At 30.4% G+C, this 24039-nt stretch overlaps 1 protein-coding gene across 1 annotated transcript; it reads right to left on the bottom strand.

Annotated features, from left to right (window-relative positions):
- Positions 1-856: 856 nt before the first annotated feature.
- LOC116430740 (uncharacterized) lies at positions 857-23895 on the bottom strand. Its single transcript, XM_031985273.2, has 13 exons — positions 23784-23895; positions 22757-22953; positions 19921-20100; positions 19662-19802; positions 19404-19544; positions 13357-13509; positions 13161-13283; positions 8972-9094; positions 8609-8896; positions 8374-8493; positions 7642-7797; positions 6510-6668; positions 857-2652 (listed from the first exon to the last, which is right to left on the bottom strand). Exons 2-13 carry the CDS (start codon positions 22821-22823, stop codon positions 2573-2575), a joined length of 1731 nt encoding a protein of 576 aa, XP_031841133.1. The 5' UTR covers positions 22824-22953; positions 23784-23895; the 3' UTR covers positions 857-2572.
- Positions 23896-24039: the final 144 nt, after the last annotated feature.

The raw sequence follows: 24039 nt of genomic DNA on the forward strand, positions 1-24039 counted from the left end.
TTGTAAACCATCGTTGACTTTTCCAGACACTTAGGACTTCGGTATAAACACTATTAATATTGATTATTGAAACGGTAGCATTGTTTCCTTTGTAAAATTCATAACACATAGAATGTCGGTTATACTCCTTCATCACTTTCTCTCTCAAAACCATTCAACTAATACTGTATTTAGAAAACTTTGATTAATTATTTAGTATACATTGACCTTGCATCACGCGGGCAGGTTTTTAATACAACTGATCACATACTGGTACAAATAACGTGTTTAACAGAAATTCCTTATGTTATCAGTGCGATATACGTACGATGTTAAAAAAGTATCGTCATGTTGAATAGACAAATTAAATGTTTTCAATTTACAAATAATCTCAAATTAGATGAACCATTTACTTTTTTTGGATTGTATTGCGACGAATAAAAATGCTATAAAGATTAATATAATATTAAACATTTTTATTAAATTGCAAAAAAAGATAAATTATGCATCTTCAATTGAAAAAGTACATTTGCAGTTATGGAACATGTTGACGATCTTCGATCGTTGTTGCCAATTTAACTTCGAACAATGAATTGACGCACCGGGCGGGAACACAACACGCCAAGCATGTCTGCCGGAAACGGAAGTGCAAACAAACAAAAGGAAATGCATACAGCCATCTGGGCATCACATTAAATTTACAAAATGTCTGTTTGTACAGAAAACAACATATGATGAATTATACATCTTCTAAAATATTGTTTACGATATGAAAGGAAAATTGAAAAACACAGGAGTAGACCATTGTGCGAATGAATTAGAAACAACAATTTTATAACTTTATTGTCGAGATGTAATGTGTTATTGAATACTCGCGACAAATATGTTTACAAGTTATTTATTTACGTAGACGAGTGTTCGGAGGCAGAACGGGTAATGTGCTTCCTCGCGCCTTTCCGCTTTATTTATCTTCGTCTTCGGAAAGGCGTTACCCCTTGGAAACTTCGAGGGTGGAGCTAATTCTCTTCTCCAACGTCGCCTCGATTTTTTGGCAGGGGAAAAATTGTGAATTTCTAATTCGGAAGCTTTTTCCGAGCCGCGCTGACCGTGCGGCCGAAGAAGCCGTAACGGGACATGGCTGGCAGCGTTTATGGTAGGGTAGCCTATTCAGCTACGCACGTGTAAAAAGTGTAAAATATTTTCGCTGACTTACAGACTTTAGGGTAGGCTTAATTGCCTATACCTAAACATCTGTAAGCGGTCAATGCTATTTCCTACCAACGCTACGAGCCACGTACCGCTACATTTATTTTTCTTATATTATGAATACGCATAAGAATTTAATTGTATGCGACACTTAATGATTTTATGTACTTAAGATACTTCGCCTTTTATGCATATTTATATTATTTTAGTTCACTTTTCTACCTTACTTTGTATATATAAATACATATATGTAGGATTATGACAATATAGCGGTATTTTAACGTTTAACAAAACATTTATTAATAAGATAAGGACGATAAAAAGGTAAACACATGTGTACATCCGGTAATGCTCGCTGAAGACTCACTCTGAAGACTCATACACTCCTAGAAAAGAATCTATGACTTTCCGAAATTCTACTATTACTACTACTGTACTACTGCAAGGGGTCCGCTTGAAAAGAAACTCTACAGTTTTCGAGTGTATTTAACAGTAGCACCCCCTCCCCATATGTAGGATTCATGAATTGCATAGCGCGATTCAGAAATCGTACTGTGAAACAGGCCATACTTTCTCTAAACATACCGGCGCCATCTCGTCGCAAGGCGATATTAATCACACACCCAAACAATCGTCCATTCACACCTTAAGAAACTAAGCATTACAATGTACACGAATAGGTACTTCGTCGCGACTGATCGACAGACCCTTTTGACTGCGAGTTGTCGTTGCTTGCGTCGCAGTGCGTTTCCGTCCCTACATACCTGATTCGGTATTTACGTATTAAACGGCCTAGCTTTGTTCCCTAACTGAAGGTTGCGCTAATCAATGATTTGCGTTAGGTCTGGCTTAGTTTTTATTTAACCCTTAACAGACCAATGCTACAAGATAAGCGGCATGGCACTTTCACTTACTGGATCTAATACGGTATACGGCGACAAAAGTCATTTTATTATTTTTATCACTGTTATGGCTGTAATATTTACAAATAACACGTTAGGTATTGTGCTAGGTCACTTCTATGAATCGGTTTCCGCTTGTTATCTATGTTATCTATGTTATGTTTTGGCGGTAAGTAAATTTGAAATACTTCCGGCCCGTTAAGGGTTAATATTATAACACATTATTAATATTTTATTTCTTCAAAACAAAGGTAGCCCTGATTCGCTATTTTAATCTATATAATATTGTTATAATAATTTATAAAGCACCCATGTCATGTTACATTTACAACTATTAACATATCGTATTAATTCTTCTATATGTTGGATAAATTATACCTTATCTTGTAATTTGTATTTTTATCAATTCGAATTGAACAAAATTCGTCATATATCAATATTTATAATCATTTCTGCATTATATTTAATTATACAATAATTTTTAATTAAACTAAGGTAACAAGATAGCTTATCATTAATAGTGCTGTTGTTAATAGTCCTCCAGAAACATTATTGATAGCGTTACCTGAAAAAAAAGGATAAGGTATTTGATGTAGTAAAAATATTTACAGTGATATCTGTGTAATGAGAAACATGAATCCTTACTGAGATCTATTATGCTAGCGGTATAAAAAGTGCAACACTTCACTTTTTAAATAATGTACAAGTAAATTTGTTTGTAGAATTTCTCAAAGAACTTCTAATATTATATTACATACGAACGCATCTTTACATTTTTTATTGAACCGATATTATTACTTACGTACATCTTCGAGCGTAAGTCGTTAGACACTTGAATATTACTTAAAAATTGTTGGTATTTTAATCAGAAATGACCCTAATGTATATAACCCATATAATCACGTTGTTCCACAATCGGATATTCGGGCACCCTAAGCACTTAAATTCACATAAAATAATGATTTCGTGATCCGATTTTCGAAAAATGTATTAGATTTTATCGTTAGTGTTATAACTAAAGTAATATTTTATGAATTTAAATACAAAAAACCTGATGTGTGCCCAGAAAATGACTAAATGTTAAAGTCTGTAGTTGCAGCTTGCTGCGTATGTTCATACATTATTTTCGCCATTAGAATGGACGTATGGAAAAAGAATAAATTCAAATTATTCCTTTTTTGTCTACCTTTCGATACCTAGTTACTGCTCTGACACCGCCAATCTATCAATCACACACTTAATATCGAAATTCTGTAAATTCGCTTCGTACACAGGGTTACGTATTGTTCAAGTTTCAGAGAAACCCCGTCTTCGAGATCCATTCTTGCCAAGAACATTGTATATGCGTGATTAACTGTATGTAAAAATAGAAAAATTGTGACCAATAAAATTTACAAAGTAAGTATTTCATTTGTAAATTACTGATGTTAATACATTTTTGCCATATTAATAGATCAAAAATAACGCGTCACCAAGAGTTGATAAGAGCCATGTTGAAAACATTAACCAGGGAAAGTCTCCAGAACCCCGAAGACATTTCCTACGGTTGTACCTGCCACACGTTCGAAAATGGTATTTTATTATATAATTCTGATCAGTTTCTGTAAGGCAATAGAAAATAAAGAGAATTAGATAATAAAGTGCCATTTCTTAACACGTTTTCAGAAGAAAAGATATCGAGGAAATGGCTGGTTCTATCAGAAGACGAAGAAAAACACGTAACTATTGCTAAAATTGTAACAAGCCTATATGCGACGAGCACACACAAACGATTACAAGATATAATAATTGTAGATTATCAGTACAATAAATAAATGTAATTTATATAATATATAATTAATTTATGTGTAAATAAATAAATAATACCTTAATTAGCAAAACAGGACTTGTTTGGTTATTCGACATTCTTCTATCATTCGACATTTTATCACACGAGATTGTAGAAAATACCACTTTGCAGGACAACTAAACTCCTCGACATAGAAACTCAAATTTCTTTACAAATACATATTAGAATAATTGTCTTTTTGAATAGGTTTGTGTGCTGAGTTCTATGAGCCTATGCAATTTTATAAAAATCCAAGGATTCCTTTGAATAAAGTGCAATTACTTCGAAATAGCCTCTACGTATCTGGTATAGCAATACCCTAAAGTATTCACTTCTAAATAGGTATATGATAAACACATTGTTTTTTGTGCGTTTCATTTGATTATTTATTGCGTTTATTTCGTTTATGATGTTCCTGCAAATTTCGTAACCGTTTTCTATGTTCACAAAACCCTGGAATTTACTTTTACTTTATTTTACATTAATATTAATTTACTAAGGATATTTAAGTAAATAAGTACCCTAATGTCAACGGAAAAGAATTTAGACAATTTTTAGTTATTCTTTCTTTCCAGTTATAAATGAAACTTTTCTCATATTTCGGTGAATCTTATAATCGTTTTCTTACAGTGAAACCTACAAAATATATCTAAACATTATATTAAGAATAGATGAATCATTTTAACAATAATCTTTTTAATTTCTTTCTAATGCCTTTTTAATTTGAAATGATTACAGAATTATTACAGATTGACCTTTACAGAATTAAATCGAATTAAGCTTGTGATTGATTACTTGATATCCTGCAAAACAAGCATTTTATATCAAGCTTTAATTTCTTACGTTGATAAAAAAGTAGTATTAGCAAAAACCGAATGATTTGCTTTTATTTATTCACAGGAAATTTTGTTCAATCTTTTGTTTAAAAATCTGAGATGTGGGAAATAAGAAATGTTACATTTGGTATTTCTTATTGAAACTTAAAAGCGATCGCACCGATTTGTTACAATTTGTTATAAGAAGACTAATATATTTGGAACCTTTATATTTACTTCCTTTTTTTATTAAGCTTATTGTGCAATTTAAAATGTTTAAAGCAATTGTATGTATCTGTTAACAAAATTAAATTAATTCATTCACTTATAAAAATTACTTAATACTTACATACACATTAAATATGTTACAGTAAATTTGATTAATCCGGCAATTATACATAACCCCCTGGAAATTATGCATAATCACCAATAACATTGGAGAATGATTATACATAATCACCGAGGGACAACGCCCGCTTTATCATATTACCCGGAACAAATGTAACGTTATGCAGTGTTATTTTCAATCGTATGATTCATTGGTTTGAGAACAATTATTAATAGTTTAGATGTAGGCTCGGGTGCCTGTGGCTCTATTCTTTTCCCATTCAGTCTTGTACAGTCTTAAATCTTAATAACATATGATCGGTAGGGTAAAATAGGGTAAAACGGGACGATTAAGTAAAACAGGGTAGTAATGTTTTTCATGGACAAAGGTCTAGTATCGAATTAATATCGCATGGCATGATTCCAATAAGTCCTCGATGTAGTTTGAGATCGACTGCAGAACAGTGCATGAGTTATTTTTCGAGCCAAGGTATTCGAAAGATATTCAATGAAAAAGTTTTCATATTACATAGATGTTTGAAGCATTTTTGTTTACCTTTTGATTAAAAAATTGAGCAAGATTACTACAGTAGATTCTATGCTCCTTAAGCTGTATTTTCGACATTTCAGTTATTTCTTTATCTTATGCCAAACTGTAAATTTTAAATGCTATTTTAAATTATTCAATGCATTAAATTATTTTCAATGCGTTCAGAAAATCGTACCTTCTTTGGTAACTAAATATTTTTTGAAGGAAGTTCGCGACACCTATGCTCGCATCAATTGTTCTCATCCAACTACAGTATAAGTGTGCGTGCTCGTTAAAAACTGCGTATTTCTATGATTTCTATTTTGTAACTAGTATAAGTGTAAGAAGACACTATGGACCACAATGACTGAGTTTACATATATTATCATTTCTAAATGTATTACATTATATACAATAAATATCTCATTTAACATTTTTTATTAAGAAAACCTTTGACTTCCTTATAGCGAAAGGTCTACTTAAGACTTCCAGAAGAGGATTCATGCGTTTATTGCTCCAAATACTTTGTTATTACAATTCAAAAAGAAGCGTTTCATTTCACCCTACTTTTCCTGACTTATTTAGAAACGATTTAAAATAGAATGCGAAGGAAATAGTAATGCTTCCTAGGAACATCCTTATTCTCTACCTTGTTTTCTGCGAAAAGGCATGTTTTAGATAGGTTATGTCGCCTTGCAGATATGTTTTATCGGCAACCACAATCGCAGAAATTACAACGCAACTTCAGAAATGGCATGCGACCGGTCAGTACGTAATTACAAGCACTTTACCTTGCCGCATAAAAATGTTTCATGCGCAATTCAAAAAACTACTCGTTAAAGTTTCGACCCTCATTCCTCCAGCATCGTCGGGAATCAAATGCAAGGAAACCTTTCGATCGGTCACGAGTCAAGGTTACTTACCGTTATTGTTATATCGAGTGTCCGAATGCATTTCGCACACAGTATCATTTACTTTAACGTAATCCCAATCGCATGCGCATTGCCCGTTCTTGCACTTTACCCGGTGTTGGTTGGAATTTAGATAACATTCCCCAAGATCCAAGCAGATTTCACCAAGAACTGTAAGAACAAAATTATGTTTAATACATTTGTTGGTGGACGTGCAACTGTTTTAAAAATGTTCTTTTTGAGCAAGTTGTGTAAATAGATCGCATCATGCATCTAGGTACCTATTTTTCGTGCAGATGCAAATGAAAAAATGTAAAAAAAGAAATTCTTTTACATATTACAGGTGGATGTACATTTTCACTGTGATTTTGTTTTTTATCTGTATGGGGATACATGAACACATAATTATTACTCTTGCATATTTTCATCTTTTTAAGAAACTGTGAGCAATGCTTGTTTTTGAAAAAGGCCTTCATCTATTTTCGTGTAATAATATATTATACTAATATACTAAATAGTTACAAAAGAGCGTGTAGAACTCACTAAACTGAGTAAAAATTTCCCAGTAAACATGGGGCGAAATTTCTAAACGTCCTGTATATTTTTGCAGAAACTGATAAAATAATAATACTTCATTTAATTAGCAGGTTTGCAAATGTAATTCAGTGTTATCCAAATAAGCATTTTGCAAATGACTGAAAAAGATGGTAAGCAACACACCATAGCCTTTTAAATCAAATTATATGATTAAATATAGAGGTACATATGCACAAACTGTTATAAATAATATAATTCTGCAACTGCTTAACAATCTGTTGGGAAACAATTATTGTAGAACAATTTAAACTATGTAAGAATGTTAACTAACTTACTTTTACATTTTATATAATTCTTAGATTCTGTAAATTAATTTGATAAATATATATTAATACTATTTTTATTTCTTTCCGCTTTTGTTTTGCGCCGTGAACAGACTGTTTTCAGTGAAGTTCGTAGTTTTACAAATTTTCATTCTAATAAAAACTTAAAAGAATACTATTATCGTAATGCGTAAGTTTTTAATAAAATTGTGCACTGTAATTTTTCTATTTTTAAAATGCTGCGATATTTTGAATATTGTACATATAAATCTCAATATCTATACCTTTCCGTTTATTACATTTATTAAATCTGTAATGATAATCCTCACTACAACTGCAAACTTTATTTGTGGTAGAGGTATCAACTGCTGAACAAATTGCATTTGGTACTGTAGTAGAACACTGAACATCTGCATCACAAGACTCTCCAAAAAGCCGAACTGAAAATTACAAGATATTAATATTGTTATATTGTTGCAATCATTATAACATTTAATTTTACACAACTAAATTAGTTTTTAGTTTGTTGTATTGAATAAATATTGTCAGTTAAAGTAGAAAATTTTCTTATAATAATTTCTTGTTCTTTTAATAACATAAAAAACGCTCAGAGAATTGTTTTAGCAGAATTAAATATTTTGTAATAGACACACTACTCTTTTCGATATTATATTTTTTAAATTAGCAAGTTATTGTGAATGTTTAGAACAAATGTTAATTTGTGTAAGATATGTTGGTTGATACTGACAATAAAACACAAACAGTAACTTGTTATTATTTAATCATCAAACGATCATTCTGTGTCAATAAATATAACAAACAAATATTCATATATTCTACCTGAAAGATAAAGTACTTACTTACTAACTTATTAAAAATTTATAATTTACAAGTACAAACTATTACATTTGAAATACCAATATTGTACTACCTATAATATACAGGCTCAAAAATGAACAAAATAATATTTACACTTTTTAATGATATTATTTAACTTTCTAACGGTTAATACTTACGTGGCTTACAAGATTTAAATGAGGTTGCTGTATAGTTTTCCTTGCAAGTACAATAATTCTTTCTGCATACTGAATTATTTGGTTGACATTCACTATCCATAGTACAACTGGAGTTGATACCTTTGGTAAATTAGTAATAAAATTTTTAAATTTCGTTTATATGATTGAATACATAATGATATAACAACGAAAAAAATGGTGTTATAAGCTTCCTAATAGAAGTATATTATACTACCTATGTAATTTTCCAAACAATCTGTGTAATCTGAATTTGCATGAGTACCCTCCGGGCAAGAACAGACTTTATTTGTGCAAGACAGACTGGTATTAATACCATCAATGTAACAGTCTATATCTCGCTGACAAGTCCCATTAAATCCTGTTTTAAGCCAACAAAACATTTCAGATTCAACAAAGTGAGAATTCTCATTGCAAATACATTTCTTGTTTTCACAAATACTGTCTGGTCCAAAAATTTGACAATTCTCATTGTTCAGGCAGGAATTGTTGTAGACCCTGGTCACTAAAATATGTGCAAAGAATTATTTGTTACAAGGATATTGAGTGCTAAAGAACATTATAAACTTAAGTAACATACGTTTTAAACACTGTTGATTGCTTGCAGAAGAAACCCGTCCTGAGACACAATTCCATTTTTTATTTTTACATTCTGCATATTCAATAGTAGAATTATCATTTTCTTGACAGGATTCTCCAAGCTCTAAAAAATTGTTTATATTTACATATTTTAAAGTTGGTACATTCACAGCAATTTCGTATTATTGCCGATTTTACAAAATTTAAAAGTTACAATGAACGGCATAAATATTTAGATGCACGTAATTCGAAGAATTACTGCTTATGTTTTTGTGTTATTTATGGAAGTAATAAGTTCTTTAGTGTTCAATATATTACAACACTCGTTTTAAATACTACTAACATAACACTATTTATTTAATTTTTTTTCATTTTTACTTTACTAGTGAGTAAATAATAAAATAAATGATACCAAATTTTACTATCTCAAAAATATTCGCGTGTTCAACAAATTGCTATTACAGAGATGTTCAAATTAACGATACTCGGTTATTCTTCCATTTTATTTCCATATTCTAGCGGAATACCATTCTTCGGGTAATTATAATTTTAATTTCTGTGTCGCTTTGATGATAGCGTCCGGATTTAACGATCCAAGTACTTATTTAATTCCATAAATCAATAGGATTCAGATCTGATGGTTGTGCAAAAAGGTGTAGTACACTGCAGTAATTATATACAGATGTGTAATACGTATATATATATATATATATATATATATATATATATATATATACACGTAGTTATGTATACAGTTAATATTCCTAAACTGAACGTGATTTAGCTTTTACATCGTTATCTTGGAAAAAGTAAAGATTTTATTAAATATTTTAATCAATCAATTTTGTTCAAAAATATTTAGATATCCGTTTTCATTAAAAATCTCAACTAATTTGCCTACTATAACAGTCAAGATATAGTTCCAAACTATTATACTTACCACCCCTTCCGTGTTTCACGATTGGTCTAACAATAAGGTTACTAATTCGAAAATGTTTTTGTTCCCATTTACGAAAATTGTCTACATTTTTCTATCATGTGTCGTTTTTGGGAATTTATTTTTTAGCTAAGTGTACTGCCTCTTTTCGATTTGTTTGATTTATTTGCAGCTTTTTAAAGGAATTTTAACATTGTATCTACTATTTCTGAGTTATCGATTAACTGTATTACTACGAACTTTCTTTAGAATCTCTTTGGACTTGTACAATTCTGCTATCAATCTTACAATTAGAAAATTAATTCTCTTGCTTAATCACTAAGTGTTTTATTGATTCAATCATATCTTTACGATTATACTATTTACCATTATAACATATGATTGTAATATTTGCCACCATACCTTTACTTAAATTTAATAAATTACCAATTTTTCAGTATGATCTTTTTTTAAATAAAGTACAGAAATGTAAAACAACGATTTACCATGTGTTGAATACTGTATTTCCACCTTGATGTTCTCTTTTCACTTAATAAGTGCAGTATCAATAAATATTAATGTCAAATTGAAAATATACCAAATCCAGTAATTTAAAAGCACCTACCTACCAAACAAACTGCGATATATTTGTAATGTATATATGTTTTTGCGACGGTAAAATTGGGTATTATTTCCTTTATTATTTACTAATAAGAAAAATATAAAAATTAAACGAATAATGATTACGTTTGTAACATATAAAAGAAGCTTTTTTGTAATGAAAATAAAAAATTGATTGTTCTATTATAAACCAAAGACATGCAGCTACAAATTACTTACTGTTTGAATATTCATGCTAATTATTATTGTATTTAGAATTTGAGATTTTTCTCAATTATCTCACCATTGTCGGTATTGAGATCTTGAAACTAATTTAATACTCGCCCTGCCAAGTTAAATCAAATTTTTTTCATCTTTTTTCTTATAATAAAATGTCAAGGTTACGTTTTCTTCTAAATAGTGGGATATATTTGTAATTCGGTAATGTTATAGTTGATACGGTCACAAATTCAACGACCTCTTATGTCATGATCTGTGCAGGACCTTGACCTCACAAAATTTCACTAATCAATTAGCAATATTAACATAGAAAATCATTTTACTGCACTTAAATAATATATACTACGTCCAATAGATTAGTGAATTCAAGCTTTTATGGTTTTTTCACTTATATTGCACATATACTTTCGTATTTCTTGCTGTTTCATATTGTTATTACTATGTAAAAATGTCTAAGTTTAAAGTTATGTAAGGATCATATAAGTTGGTCGTTGAATTCGTCACATCATTAGTTGTAACACTAATTAAAAATACATACCGCTATTTTAAAAAATAAGGTAATCTTGACTTTTTATTAAAAATCCAAATTTTAAAGAAAATTTTTGTAAACCTGAAAGAAAACATGCTCCGCGATTTTAATGATTTTTAAATCTGTTGTAAAAATTAATATTTTTAATAATCTTTTTCTCTCGTAAAAATGTAGAACTCTATGCTTGCCGGTATGGAAGACCTTTAATGTGTCGCATAATGAATAATAACGTCACCTCCACGAATTCCGCTGCAGTTCGAGTTCAGCGGTTAGGCGTTTTCCGTGCACAAAACAGAACGTATAAGTGAGAGCGATGAACATGACAAATAACAGGCAAGGGCAGTTTGAAAACGAGAGTGAAGAGTGAAGAGAACAACAAAAGATTATACGCGATACAGGATCAGAAACACGGTTATTTTTCGAAGAGTGATTTTGTCCATTATATGTAATTCGTTTACTTGTCTATTTTTGTATTCAATTTATTTCAAATGAACTTTGTTACAAATGAACGTTTCGTATCTTATTATCAATATACATATTTATAAAACAAAACCCAGGATTCTGACTGGAAGGAAATTTTGGTAATTATGAAATAACAATGGTTCTGCCCCCCCCCCCTTACATCCACACGCTAAAGAAACCAGTTTGTTAATACTTCTCCCTGTTATCTATATGACACCTACTTTTCAGGATTTTAAAGAACAATATGAATGAGTGACTCTTTCAACAATACCATTCTATGATGCGTTGCTTCTTCGTATTAAATAAAGAAATCATTACACTGTGGAACAAATTTTAACCTATTTTCCTTTTTACAATAACCACTAGGTGATTCTTATAGAGTTCCTTACCCTAAATACGAATCCGACAACCAAATTGCTGGATCTCGTTCAGTTTTCGAAAAAACTGGGTTTTTGTAAAAACGGTCCAATTTTTCAAAAAACCAAGTATTACGTGAAAACTAAAAACGATAGGCAGTTAAAATTTGTCGCAGAAAATAAAGGAGACTTAGGTTAAAATTTGTTCCACAGTGTTATTACTGAAACATCTTAATGAAGCGAATTATTTAGAAAACCAAAACCTACTGAAGCGTGCGCTTTCGAATATAACGGTGTAAATTCTAAGACCGATCAGTGGTAACATGGTAACATAAAAGTTGTTTAGAATGATGTTCGTAACAACATATTTCAAGATCACTGAAATCGGTAACGAGGTCCTTTTTTTAAACTATTCGGAATATTAATTTTTCAACTCATGTTCGTAAGAATTTGTTTCTTCTCTTGGAAAAGTATTATCTACCGTTCAAATATTTAACCCTTTTCTTGATATCCTGTGCATTGAACTATCAGAAACCTATGTAACTGCTTCCATGTGTCTACTGACTGATCACAGAAGCGTGTATGTCTCTGTCTTAAAATTGTTTAAATACATGTATATGCTAGAGATTATTGTTATAAAAGAATTTTTTTAGACTACTATTTTCTTTGGAAGAAGCTAAAATTCTTGTTCCATGTTTATGTTATTGTATTGCATTAACTTGCACAATTTTAGAACAGATCCGGAGCATAAGTGTACAACGAAACAGTGAGGTCGAAAAAGATTTGTTCATTCTATTGCATATTCTATTGCATTTTTTAAAAAATCGTTCACTTACATTGAGTTTTAGAAGATCAAAAATGTAATAAATATATAAAATGTTCAATTCACATGGTTATTGTTATTATGTTAATGCAAACTTCAAGTACAGAAACGAATTTTGATCTTTCTAATCACGAACTGCTAAGCGAAAGTGTTCTATTACCTGCATATTCATGCAATTTTTATGTAAAAACTATAAAACAAGAACTGACAGTTTTCATTATTTTGTAATAAAAAATCAATAAATTATAAATAAATTAAACATACCAGGAACACACTTTGTTGTGCTTGTATCGAAGAAGTATCCTCGTTTGCAGATACATATGCCTAATTCACTGCACAATGCATTTTCACCACAGGCTTCATTTGTCGTACAATTTGTTCTAAGCTCTACGAAAAAAATGTATTCACATTTACAACTTTCTGACATGTGTAGAATGTAATAACAAAAAATAATACAAACCTGTTGCAATCTGTTCTAATTCATAAGATTCTTGAAGCATGTTTTCCTTATGTACAGAAATTGATTTGTCTTTTTTTATACTGCATTTATTATCGTCACAGTATGCATTGTCAAGTTTGCAGTCGTTATCTATTACACAAGCGTCTCCAACTACTGTGTAATACAAAGAATCAAAATTATATAAAATCAGACAAATGCTTATAGTCGCATAGTAGGAACGTACCTACATATGTATTGTATAATATCACGAGCACTGTTATGCTTAATGTAATACTACCCGTTTAAGAACTAGTAATTCTGGACCAAACCAAGATATTGATCCGAATGGCTGAATATTTCGAAACTTCGACTATACGAATGAAAGACAATAAATGGAAATGACAAACCGATTCTCCATGGAAGAAAATACGAACTCAAGTAGGTAAATTGCGACAACAAGTTATGTACACAAGTATATTGGGTAAGACTTCAACTTTCTTCGAACTAGAGATTAGACATTTTAAACGAGTAATAAAGAGATACAGGTATGTACATGGAATTCTTGAAACGTATATTAGCGAGTTGAAACTAAAAATTCCTGTTAAGTGGCTCCTCTACTATAGTCGTTTAAAAAATTCGACTTTTTCAGTTGGAATTCCTTACAATATAACATTTCTGTAAATCATATTCTGAAGTATTTTTAATTAGTGTTTCAAGTCCGTTTTATTTATGATGCATACAAAAATAAAACACAAAACTTATTCTACCTAGATACATAAGAAAGCCAAAGATACAGATCATATGTTTAAAGTTGCGAGAATCAGTCACGTTTTATGTGCATGTAGTAGTGGAGTAGATTTCAAAGTCCAGTTAATTCCATCGTCATTTCGTGTGGTAATGCCGTAATAACGTTATAAGACGTAAATGTGTACATACTACAGCTAAAAGAGTTCAAATTGTTGCAGATAATGGGAAAAATTCATTTTGAACATATCGTTTGTCGTTCAGACACGATCTTAAATTATTTTTTCGGCAAATCGAAAATTTTGAATAAAATCCAATGGAAAGGAACCATGGATCGGAAATAATTGATTTGCTTACAGATTGCTGTTGAAGTTCGCATAGCAGAGTAAACTAATGCAATATCCAGTGTCCTTCTCTGGTACACGAATATCGATTAGTCAGGATAACGGATGCATTGACTATGTTCTGGCACCGTGCAAAATGACAAAATGTGACGCAATTTGTTGAAAGATGTGATTGAGCGTTGTTTCCAAAGGAAGAAGTTCTACGGTACTTATTAAATTCTGTGATCCACCATATAAGAAAGACACTGAATATCGTGTTCCTGTATTCTTCCACGCAAACTTCAACAGCAATTTATAAATAATGAATTAATACTGAATAGTGAATTTCACGATCACTTTCTTACAACCACCTTCATCAAATCGGAAGAATATAATCACACCTTGTTAGTCGTAATATACAGGGTGTTTGGAAATAATAATATTCAAATAATATAGCGTATACAACTCACTAAACTGAGTAAGAAGAAAACCAGAACACATGCGTCGAAATCTCAACGGTGTTCGAAATAAAAATACGTTTTGGTTGAAAACAAATGTACGGCGTCCGAATTGAGAAAACGGAATTATCTCGAAAAATATTAGTGATGCGAAGAAATGTGTGAAACGAAAGCTACGCGGTATGAAATACTACATATCACGACAGGTGGTATTTGTCCGTTAAGTGACTTTGGAACATCTTGCAAAGGTCACGTTAGAATTTTTACATTCAGACGTTTCCAAACCATAGAATTGAAATTTTTCGTGTAAGCTGTCAGCCTCCAAACTTGTCGGTTCGCCGATAGTAATCATAGTCGTAATTCGGTATTCTTGATTTGATCCCCATACATTTTTTTTAAACAAAACCCATTTTTCTCTCAAACACTATTGATCCTTTGACCCATGTTTACTGCATTTCTTTACTCAATTTAGTGAATTCTGTACGCCCTATCAATTGTGCGTTACAATTTAGAAACACTCTGTATACACGCTCTTGAAGATCTATCAATGTCTGCGGAAGGGCTGTGAATACGTTCTTCAAATTTTCCTTACTATTGAACAATTACAATAGAATACGTACTCTGTTATGAAATTGATCTACGTAATTACTGACCCATGTATCGTGCAATACGAATTTTCTTCTTCATATTAAATGACGTTTGAAAAATTTGCATATTTTTAATGATGTGTGACAGTTGGTCACATCGAATAACCTACAAATACCGTGCCAAGTAAGTATTTATTTATACGTGTATATAGAGTACGTCATAGTCGAAGATTTAATCTTATACAAATAACTGTTTTAAGCACGTGTACAATTAGAGCACACAACAGACAAGTAAAATTCGGTTCCTTTATAATTGTTTCGCGGTTAAATAATAATCTTGAGACAAAATATAATCTGATATTTACAGACATCGATATGGTTCGAATTAGAAAATATGGAATATTTGCACAATATTTTATGTTAAATACTGTATAATATTATAGTTTTACTATAATTCTAAAGCTATGAGTGCTTTATAGTTTTGTTGTAATGTATATGATACGAAGTACTATAAAAAATTAAAACGCGTTAAAGAGTGAGTATATACGCTTAACGAAGTGTCACATTAATGAAAAACTAATTGCAATTAAAGATGCATTTTTATAAAGTAAGCTGGATCGGAGGTTTTAATTTTACCGTATTTTTCAGTCTTCCCAAATTATTATATTATGTGTGTTGTCGTATACAAAATGATGTAAAGGAAACATTGATAATGCAGAATTCAGAACAGTGGGCCGAACGCATCAAAAAGTAAATGCGGACAAGTATTGAAAAGAAATAAAAGCAAATGCCAGATGTCTAATGCATAATCTTCTACTACTAGACAGTAAATGCAGAAAAATCTTAAAGCAAGCAAGGAGTATACTTTAAATTACAATAGTATTTACTGGATGTTTTTAGTGAATACTAAGCATTCAAGTATACATAAGAGTAAGATTCATCGACAAATCTTGTGGAAATCGATAAAAACTTTTTTCTTCAACAAAAGCGGCGATCTCTTTCCGTTTCCGAGATACATTGCATTTTGTCTACTACATGAACGCATTTGTGGGACAGTCACAAATATAGAAGTACGTTAGTCGCTTCGATTGTTCGACCTTCTTGAGTTTTGCATATTTATGACACGTTGCATACGAGGTAATCTCCGGGATGACACGGGAATAAAAGAGATCTCTCACTGCGTGTTTTGTTCATAGTTTTGGTGAGTTACATATAACTACATTGGCGAATAGCAAATTAGTATCGAGAAAAGATGAAAACTGACCAATTACATCCGTATTCTTTCAGGACTCTTCTGAACAACACTGAGTAGGTATTGTCAGAAGGTCCAACATTTTCAGTCAGTTGTGGTAATTTCAGAGATTCTCTTACATACATGTACAGAAATAAGTTTCACTTTAAAATAAGGTCACAATTAGATAATACGGATTGGTTTGAACAGGGCTGCACTTTGAAAGTGGAATGAAGGTTCAGAGTGAGGGGTGGAGAACTTCCTCCGATTACGCTTTTACTTCATACATATCGTCATCTCCGCTATATGCCCACTAGGTTACTTTTAACAGACTATAGCGCTCGACGTCTTTTTCTTTACTATTCGCAGACCTTTTTTTTATGCGAAACTTCAATTGCTTATTATACAAGTAATTATGATCATAATTCCATCGTGTTTGGTGTGAATTTAACCAGAAAAACGTAAGGAATGCAACAGTGAAAATTTCATTCATCAGAATTCAAAAATATAGAAGTTTGATTTTTGAGTTAAAGGTCGCAAGCTCATCGCCAGCTTTTACCGTTGCCGAACACTTTGATTCTCAGTCTTTATTTTTCTAAACTTTTAAAAAGCATCTCTCGTCGATTGACGCGAAATTTTCAGGGAATAGAAGAAAAAGCTCCAAATATAAAATGTTAACTTCGAGTATTTAGTAGTTTTCGAGATATTAACGAAAAACTCTCAATATATAAATAGTAATAACCTCGGCTTAAATATTTATAGAACGTCGTACTTACAATCAGTTTCTTACAATACATGTTGCATCTATATAAAAATGGGTTTTATTTAGATACGGAGATTGATATTAGTGGGATTGGTTTCCCCAGAGTAAAGGTGCACACCCACGCTTTTACTTCATGATTGGCAAAAAATCTTTCTGCAGCTAGAACAACCAATTCTTCTTAGAAAATCATATAGATGAACCCTATAAATCTGAGGTCGATATTGCCACTCAGCGATTATCGCTGATTAGTCGTAATTGTATAGACAGAATTGAATATATTGTACTGAAAATGTTTCATTAACATATCAGAAACTAATAAATTCCCAAATAAAAAATGTTACATTTGTTTATTCCTTCAATATACAACAAATAGAACTGATTTAAAAATATTAGTGAATAGAAGAAACAAACCGTCAAATGAGGAGTGCGACTGTCGCGTGCGTGGACAGTAAGAGAAAAATGAAAAAAATAATTTGTGATTAATACAAACTAGGAAGTCTCAACTTTTTTTTCATCCAAAAATCATCGTGTGACGTGACGAGGAGTCAAATTAAATTACTAACACAAGATTACAAAGTTACAAGTATCTATTGAGAATCAATTATTTGATTCGACATTCAATTTACGAAAATATAGAAAAGTTATTGATAATTCGAGGTTACTAATATCAATATTTCCATGCATCATAAAAAACCTGCAAGACATTTTTATTAGCCACGGAAATGCGGTTGACTAGCTATCGAATTGTCCGTCTTTAAATCGTAGTTTGCCTAAACGATCCTTATTCAAAAATGGGATTTGAGATCTTAATATATGGTACTATTAATACCTGGTTAATACAGAATACACTGTAGCAGTTAGTTAAGTTAAGTTTGACGATTTTATCCACCTAGAGAGGCTACTCAGCATAACAATCCCTCAAAATTTCATGTCGATTGGTGGAAAATGTTTTTCAAAAAAATACTTACCATTTAATTTTAGAATCGCAAAGGAAAAAATAATTTAAAAAATCTCAAACTTATTTAGTTTTCAGAAAATAACGTTTGATTTAAAGTAAACGAATCTTTGGCTTCGACCATTTCTCTGCACCCTTGCCCCGTCAAATATACCACCGTTCATACCAATCTCTATTACCTACATAAAACTCATAGTTATGTATGTACATGTTAATTCATAAATACATGTCAATACTTCAGGGGATAAATTAGTAAAAAACTAATAAGTAAATAAGTAAAAAACTGTCATATGAACATATAAAACCTCAGTCTTAAAGCTTCGTACGGGCCTAGTTTGTGGCAGAAACGTTCGATCACTCAGTTCCCACCGAGTTCTCCTATAACGAATATTTATTGACCTATTATATATTATATAATTGATTTTTATTTGTTAATTATGGTTGGTAACAATGCATTATTACTTATTGTAATAATGTATTATTGTTATTATTATTTATTACATTTATGATGTGCAATATAACTCACTCTATATCTCTAGGATTTACTGAATATATTATTATTGTTATTATATATTGTTTGTTTATTTTTGTTCGATATTTTTTAAAATCATGAAGTAAACACTTGTAGTATTTACTTAAAATTTTCTTTTACGTATAGATACATAATACTTACAAGCATATACGTTTTTTATGCATTATCTATCATTACCCATTATCTATCATATTTAACAGTAACGATATACAAAATGTGATGACTCAGACGTAGAAATGAATATGTATATAAAACTACTTTGAAATTATCTATGACAACTATACAATAGTTCTAAAATACTTCATATAGATAACAACACAATAGATATGAATGAATTATAGCATGATATAAGATAATGAAAACTTACACTATTTCATAATATAATTCAAAGAACATTTCGAATTTCAAATAATTATAAAATATTTATATATTCTTATTAAGAAATAAATAAATGTGGAAGTGAGAAAATGTTTACCTTTTCCTTCTGGGCGGCATGTCCTGTATTCACGTTGATAATATCCAGGACTACATTTACAAACTCCATTATCACAGGATGCTGCTCCGTATTCCGCATGCACATAACAATCCTCGTCCAGGCGGCATTTACCGAGCAATCCTTCAAAAGTAATTGATTTAAGATTATTTAATTATATTAAAATCAAAATATCAACTTGAACATAAAAAATAACGAATGTGATATCATTTAAGAAACGTTATAAAACATACGAAATACCTGTATATGCATTACATCTTCCATGTAAATAATAATAGCCATCGATACACGTACAAACTTTATTTACACATGCAGCACCGCTGTGTAAATAACTAGAACACTGTATTGATTCTTCACAATCATCATTATATGCAGTGACGACTGTAAATAATATAAGAACTAATTTAAATACATGAAATACATGTGTGTATCATGTGTTAGAACTATTTGGAGAACTTTCAATTTCTGTATTAAATAGTTAATACTTTGTACAGTTTACCTTTAATACATGCAGTCAAACTTCCATTGATAACATAACCAGAAGCACACTGACATATCTTATTAATACAAACACTGTTTTTTATAGGACAATCTGAATCCCCATCGCATTTCTGTTCATTACTGAAGCCTTGATGGACAGCAACGTCATCTCCTTGTGATTCTGTACTAACCACAGATCCTATAATTCATAAAAGATCAATCATTTTTGACATATTGTTCACTGATGGTCGGAGCTCCCGAATTGTTTCAAAACGATTAAACAAGAGGATTAATATCGAATAAAAATATTTAGGTAGTGACGAAATTATATAATAGTATAATGTAAGAGTTATTATATCAAATTATTAATAATTATTTTTAATACTACGTATATTTACTGTAAAAGAATAAATAATATTCTATATTGTAAAACGCTCCTCTCGTGACAGTCAACGCGACGAGAAATAAAACAAATAAAAGATATTTATGAAAACATATTCTCCTTTTCCCGAACTTACAGGAAGCACTATTAGATATACATATGAGCTACTTATTTTGCATGCAGTTTATAATAGTTAGAATTCTACATTATATTTTTATTTCAACTATCCGTCGGCCACCATTACTAATATCTTGATAACGACTTTTGTGAAAAATTTTATTCCTAATGGTTTGGAATCGCCTGAATGTCGGTTTCAAAAATATGGAATAGAAAATATGGGATTCTATTTAAGAACTGTGATGTGACTTTTGCAGGACGTTTCAAGGTCACGGTCAAATACCACCCGCCGCATCATGTAGTATTTCATACCCTGCAACTTTTGTTTGACACGTTTGTTCGTATCGCTGATACTTTTCGAGATAATTTGGTGTTCTTGATTCGGCCCCCATATATTTTTTTTACACTAAACCTATTTTTATCTCGGAAACTATTGAATTTTGGGTCCATGTTCACTGAGGTTCTTTTACACAGTTTAGTGAGCTGTACACGCCCTAACGTTTGTACGCAATAATTTTGTTACACCCTGTATAAGAACAGTGTTTGCTATGTTTATAAATTACACGATATGTTATTTAAATAACATATCAACACAATCGGTATGATACATACTTCGTTAAAAACACTTTTTGTTTGGTTTTCTTGTTCAAATTGCTTATATTAAATAAATATAGTTAACTGCAACTTTTTCATTTCCACCTTTATCCTCACGCACTTTTCTTCCTTCCTTCCTTTCTTATTGTCCTCCTACATCGCCATTGTTACATACAAATTGATTCGCACAATTGATATAAATTACTTTTTCCCGATCGCAATTAGAATAAGGTATTAATACAGAAAAATTATGAATGACTGATTGTGAGAGAGACATTATCCACGTTCTCACTAATTGCAAGTAAGATGGTATATTGATAAGAAATATAAACTTAAAAAGCAAATATTTATATTTATTAAAATAAAGGAACATAAATTTTTAGAAAGGGGAAATATAAATTCATTTTATACATAACTTTATCTATTGAATTGGCGACATTTTATAGATATAAATTAAATAAAACGTGATATTACATATACATGTTCCAATTACTTAGTAATAATTCCTATTTGCTTTATTGTCATAATGTCAAACATGTTGTTATATGAACTTTCGATCTATTTCTAGGGTATAAATTGAATAATTTTAATTAATATGTAAGCAATTATCTCTGACCAAGTAATTATGGTAACTGCCATTCAATTCGATATAGCCAAATCCTGCTGTAGATACGAAACATAATTTGACATTTCATAAAATCTCCATTTACACTTTTTGCTTTGTATCATCTGAACCGTTTCAAATCTATTAAGATAACATTGTTTCCGTAATCAGGTGTCGGATTAAGCGATGTTTAGATAAACGGTTTTAGATAATTGAGGTTCTATTCTAGGCAGAAAGTACCATCTATTTATATGTTTCTTAAAAGCTTTTAATTTTCATTTTTATATTCTTACCTCCTAAAAAACTTAAAAACGTATTTTGTTAAATTATGTTTTATATGAACTATTAACTAAACTTGTAACATTAATGTTTCTCGACATTTGTCATCACCTTTTTTCAAATAACTAACAACATTAAAATAAAAGATATCAACATCTCAAAATTTAAAGCACTATTCATACGAAATTCCTTTAGAGAGAAATGTAGGGAAGCAATTCCTTAGAAATTGCTATAAACAATATTATAATTATTTATTTATATAGTATGTAAACATTAATCGTAGAGAATTGCATCCTGTGCTTATTAACCTTTTACATGTCTGTATTCGATATTCCATACTACTTCATTTTTATTCATTTTCCAGTAACCTCACTAAACCGTCATACTACACATTTTTTTATTGTATAATATCAGTTCAACATAGTTGAAGAAAATATTAAAAAATTAATACATATTCCTCTTTATTTAAATGTAAATTAACGCAACATTACTAGTTAAAATAAAAATAATAACAGTTGTATAGGTTAAGTAATATCAAGAGTTATTAACAGTTTTTTACATTCACTGACGAGTAAATATACGTATTCATATTAGACAATGTTAGACCTTTTTATTTTGTATCTTCGAAAAAACAAAAGTATTCGTTCATTTAATGATGTTTTATTGAAATAAAATACCCTTTATTTGAAACGTTTGGCTTTCTTTTTCTTCGGCATTCGTTTCATATATAAATAATTTGTCGTATTTTGTATCACGTTCTTTTAACATGTTCCAAATCTCTGTCTTGAATTTCTGGGACATTACTCAAATTATAAACCCTTCAATTTGTTCTAATTGTAATAGTTCAGATTCTAAAATAGTAAATGCAATAGTACTTACCTTTATTCAAAGGATATCCCAGCAAAGCAAGGAAGAAGCAGAATACGATATTTCGGGCGCGTAACATATTTGCCACTGATGTTTCTGATCAAAACACAAGAACGTATAATGTGAAGTTCAGCCAAGACTTTTATCAAAACAGCCGTATCTGATAGAAGATGAACACCTGCATCGCTATCGATAGAAATACCATTTATCTGAAACGAGAAATTTGATGAAATCATTCAGTGTATTGATCACAGTATCAAGTAAAAAGTATAAAGACATCCGATACAATTGTTTTAAAGAACTGAAAAGGATTAGTTTTCGTAAACATATTATTATCTAAATAAATAAAGAGGAAATTATACAATAGTATTTTACACATTATAAAGTCACGCACGCACGCACACTCACACATATGGGGATATAAGGCGTTCTTTTTACAGTAATATAAGTCCATTTTCAGCAAAAAAATGAGTTAATAATTTTAGTGAGACGTAAATGTTCTCTTTTTCTATTTATAATAACACAGTCAGTCAAATAGAATATCAACGTCGATTAAAATATTAAAAAACGTCTTTTATTCATATCTTTATAATTAGTTATTATTGGAACTGGTATAAATCAGTTCGTAGCTAAAAACAATTCTTTAACGATTTTATCAATTATTATTACATACTACATAATACATAATATAATTCTAGGAAATACGTAATTTATGATAACTTAAAATACATATTAAGAAATAAAATTCTTGTACATTTGTGCATGTAAATTTAAACAAATTTGTAGTTGATGAATTATTAAATTCAGTGTGTTAACACACTGTCGACGTATTCAATGTCTTAACACAATCAATAATTAAGATATCCTCATATTGCAGATAGAGATTAGTAAAGATTAAGTATCTCAATATTTAATTGATTGTTCTATTTATTGTGCTTATCGAACTGATTCGTTACATGGAAATATAAAAATGTTTAAAGAAATGAATATTATATTAAAACTATCCCAGAATAGTATTACTTTTCAAGTAGATACCTACATTTTAATAAGACTTTTAAATACTTGTAAATACTTAATACTTTTTTTAAATCATAAGGAGATAACCTATTATACGAGTTACTATTGAAGTGTTAGTATGAAGAATGGATACTTTAAAGTTACGATTAACATTAAGAAGAAAATAGGTTTGTCGTTGACAAGAAGTATAAAGTAATCTTGCGTGACCTGTAAGCGATATAATCCGACCTGTGAACATCTTCCTGTATCGTGGAACTGGTGGTAGGAGAGTAACTTTT

This window comes from Nomia melanderi, chromosome 2 (genome assembly GCF_051020985.1).
Source record: "Nomia melanderi isolate GNS246 chromosome 2, iyNomMela1, whole genome shotgun sequence".
In the NCBI taxonomy this organism is placed as follows: Eukaryota; Metazoa; Arthropoda; class Insecta; order Hymenoptera; family Halictidae; genus Nomia; species Nomia melanderi.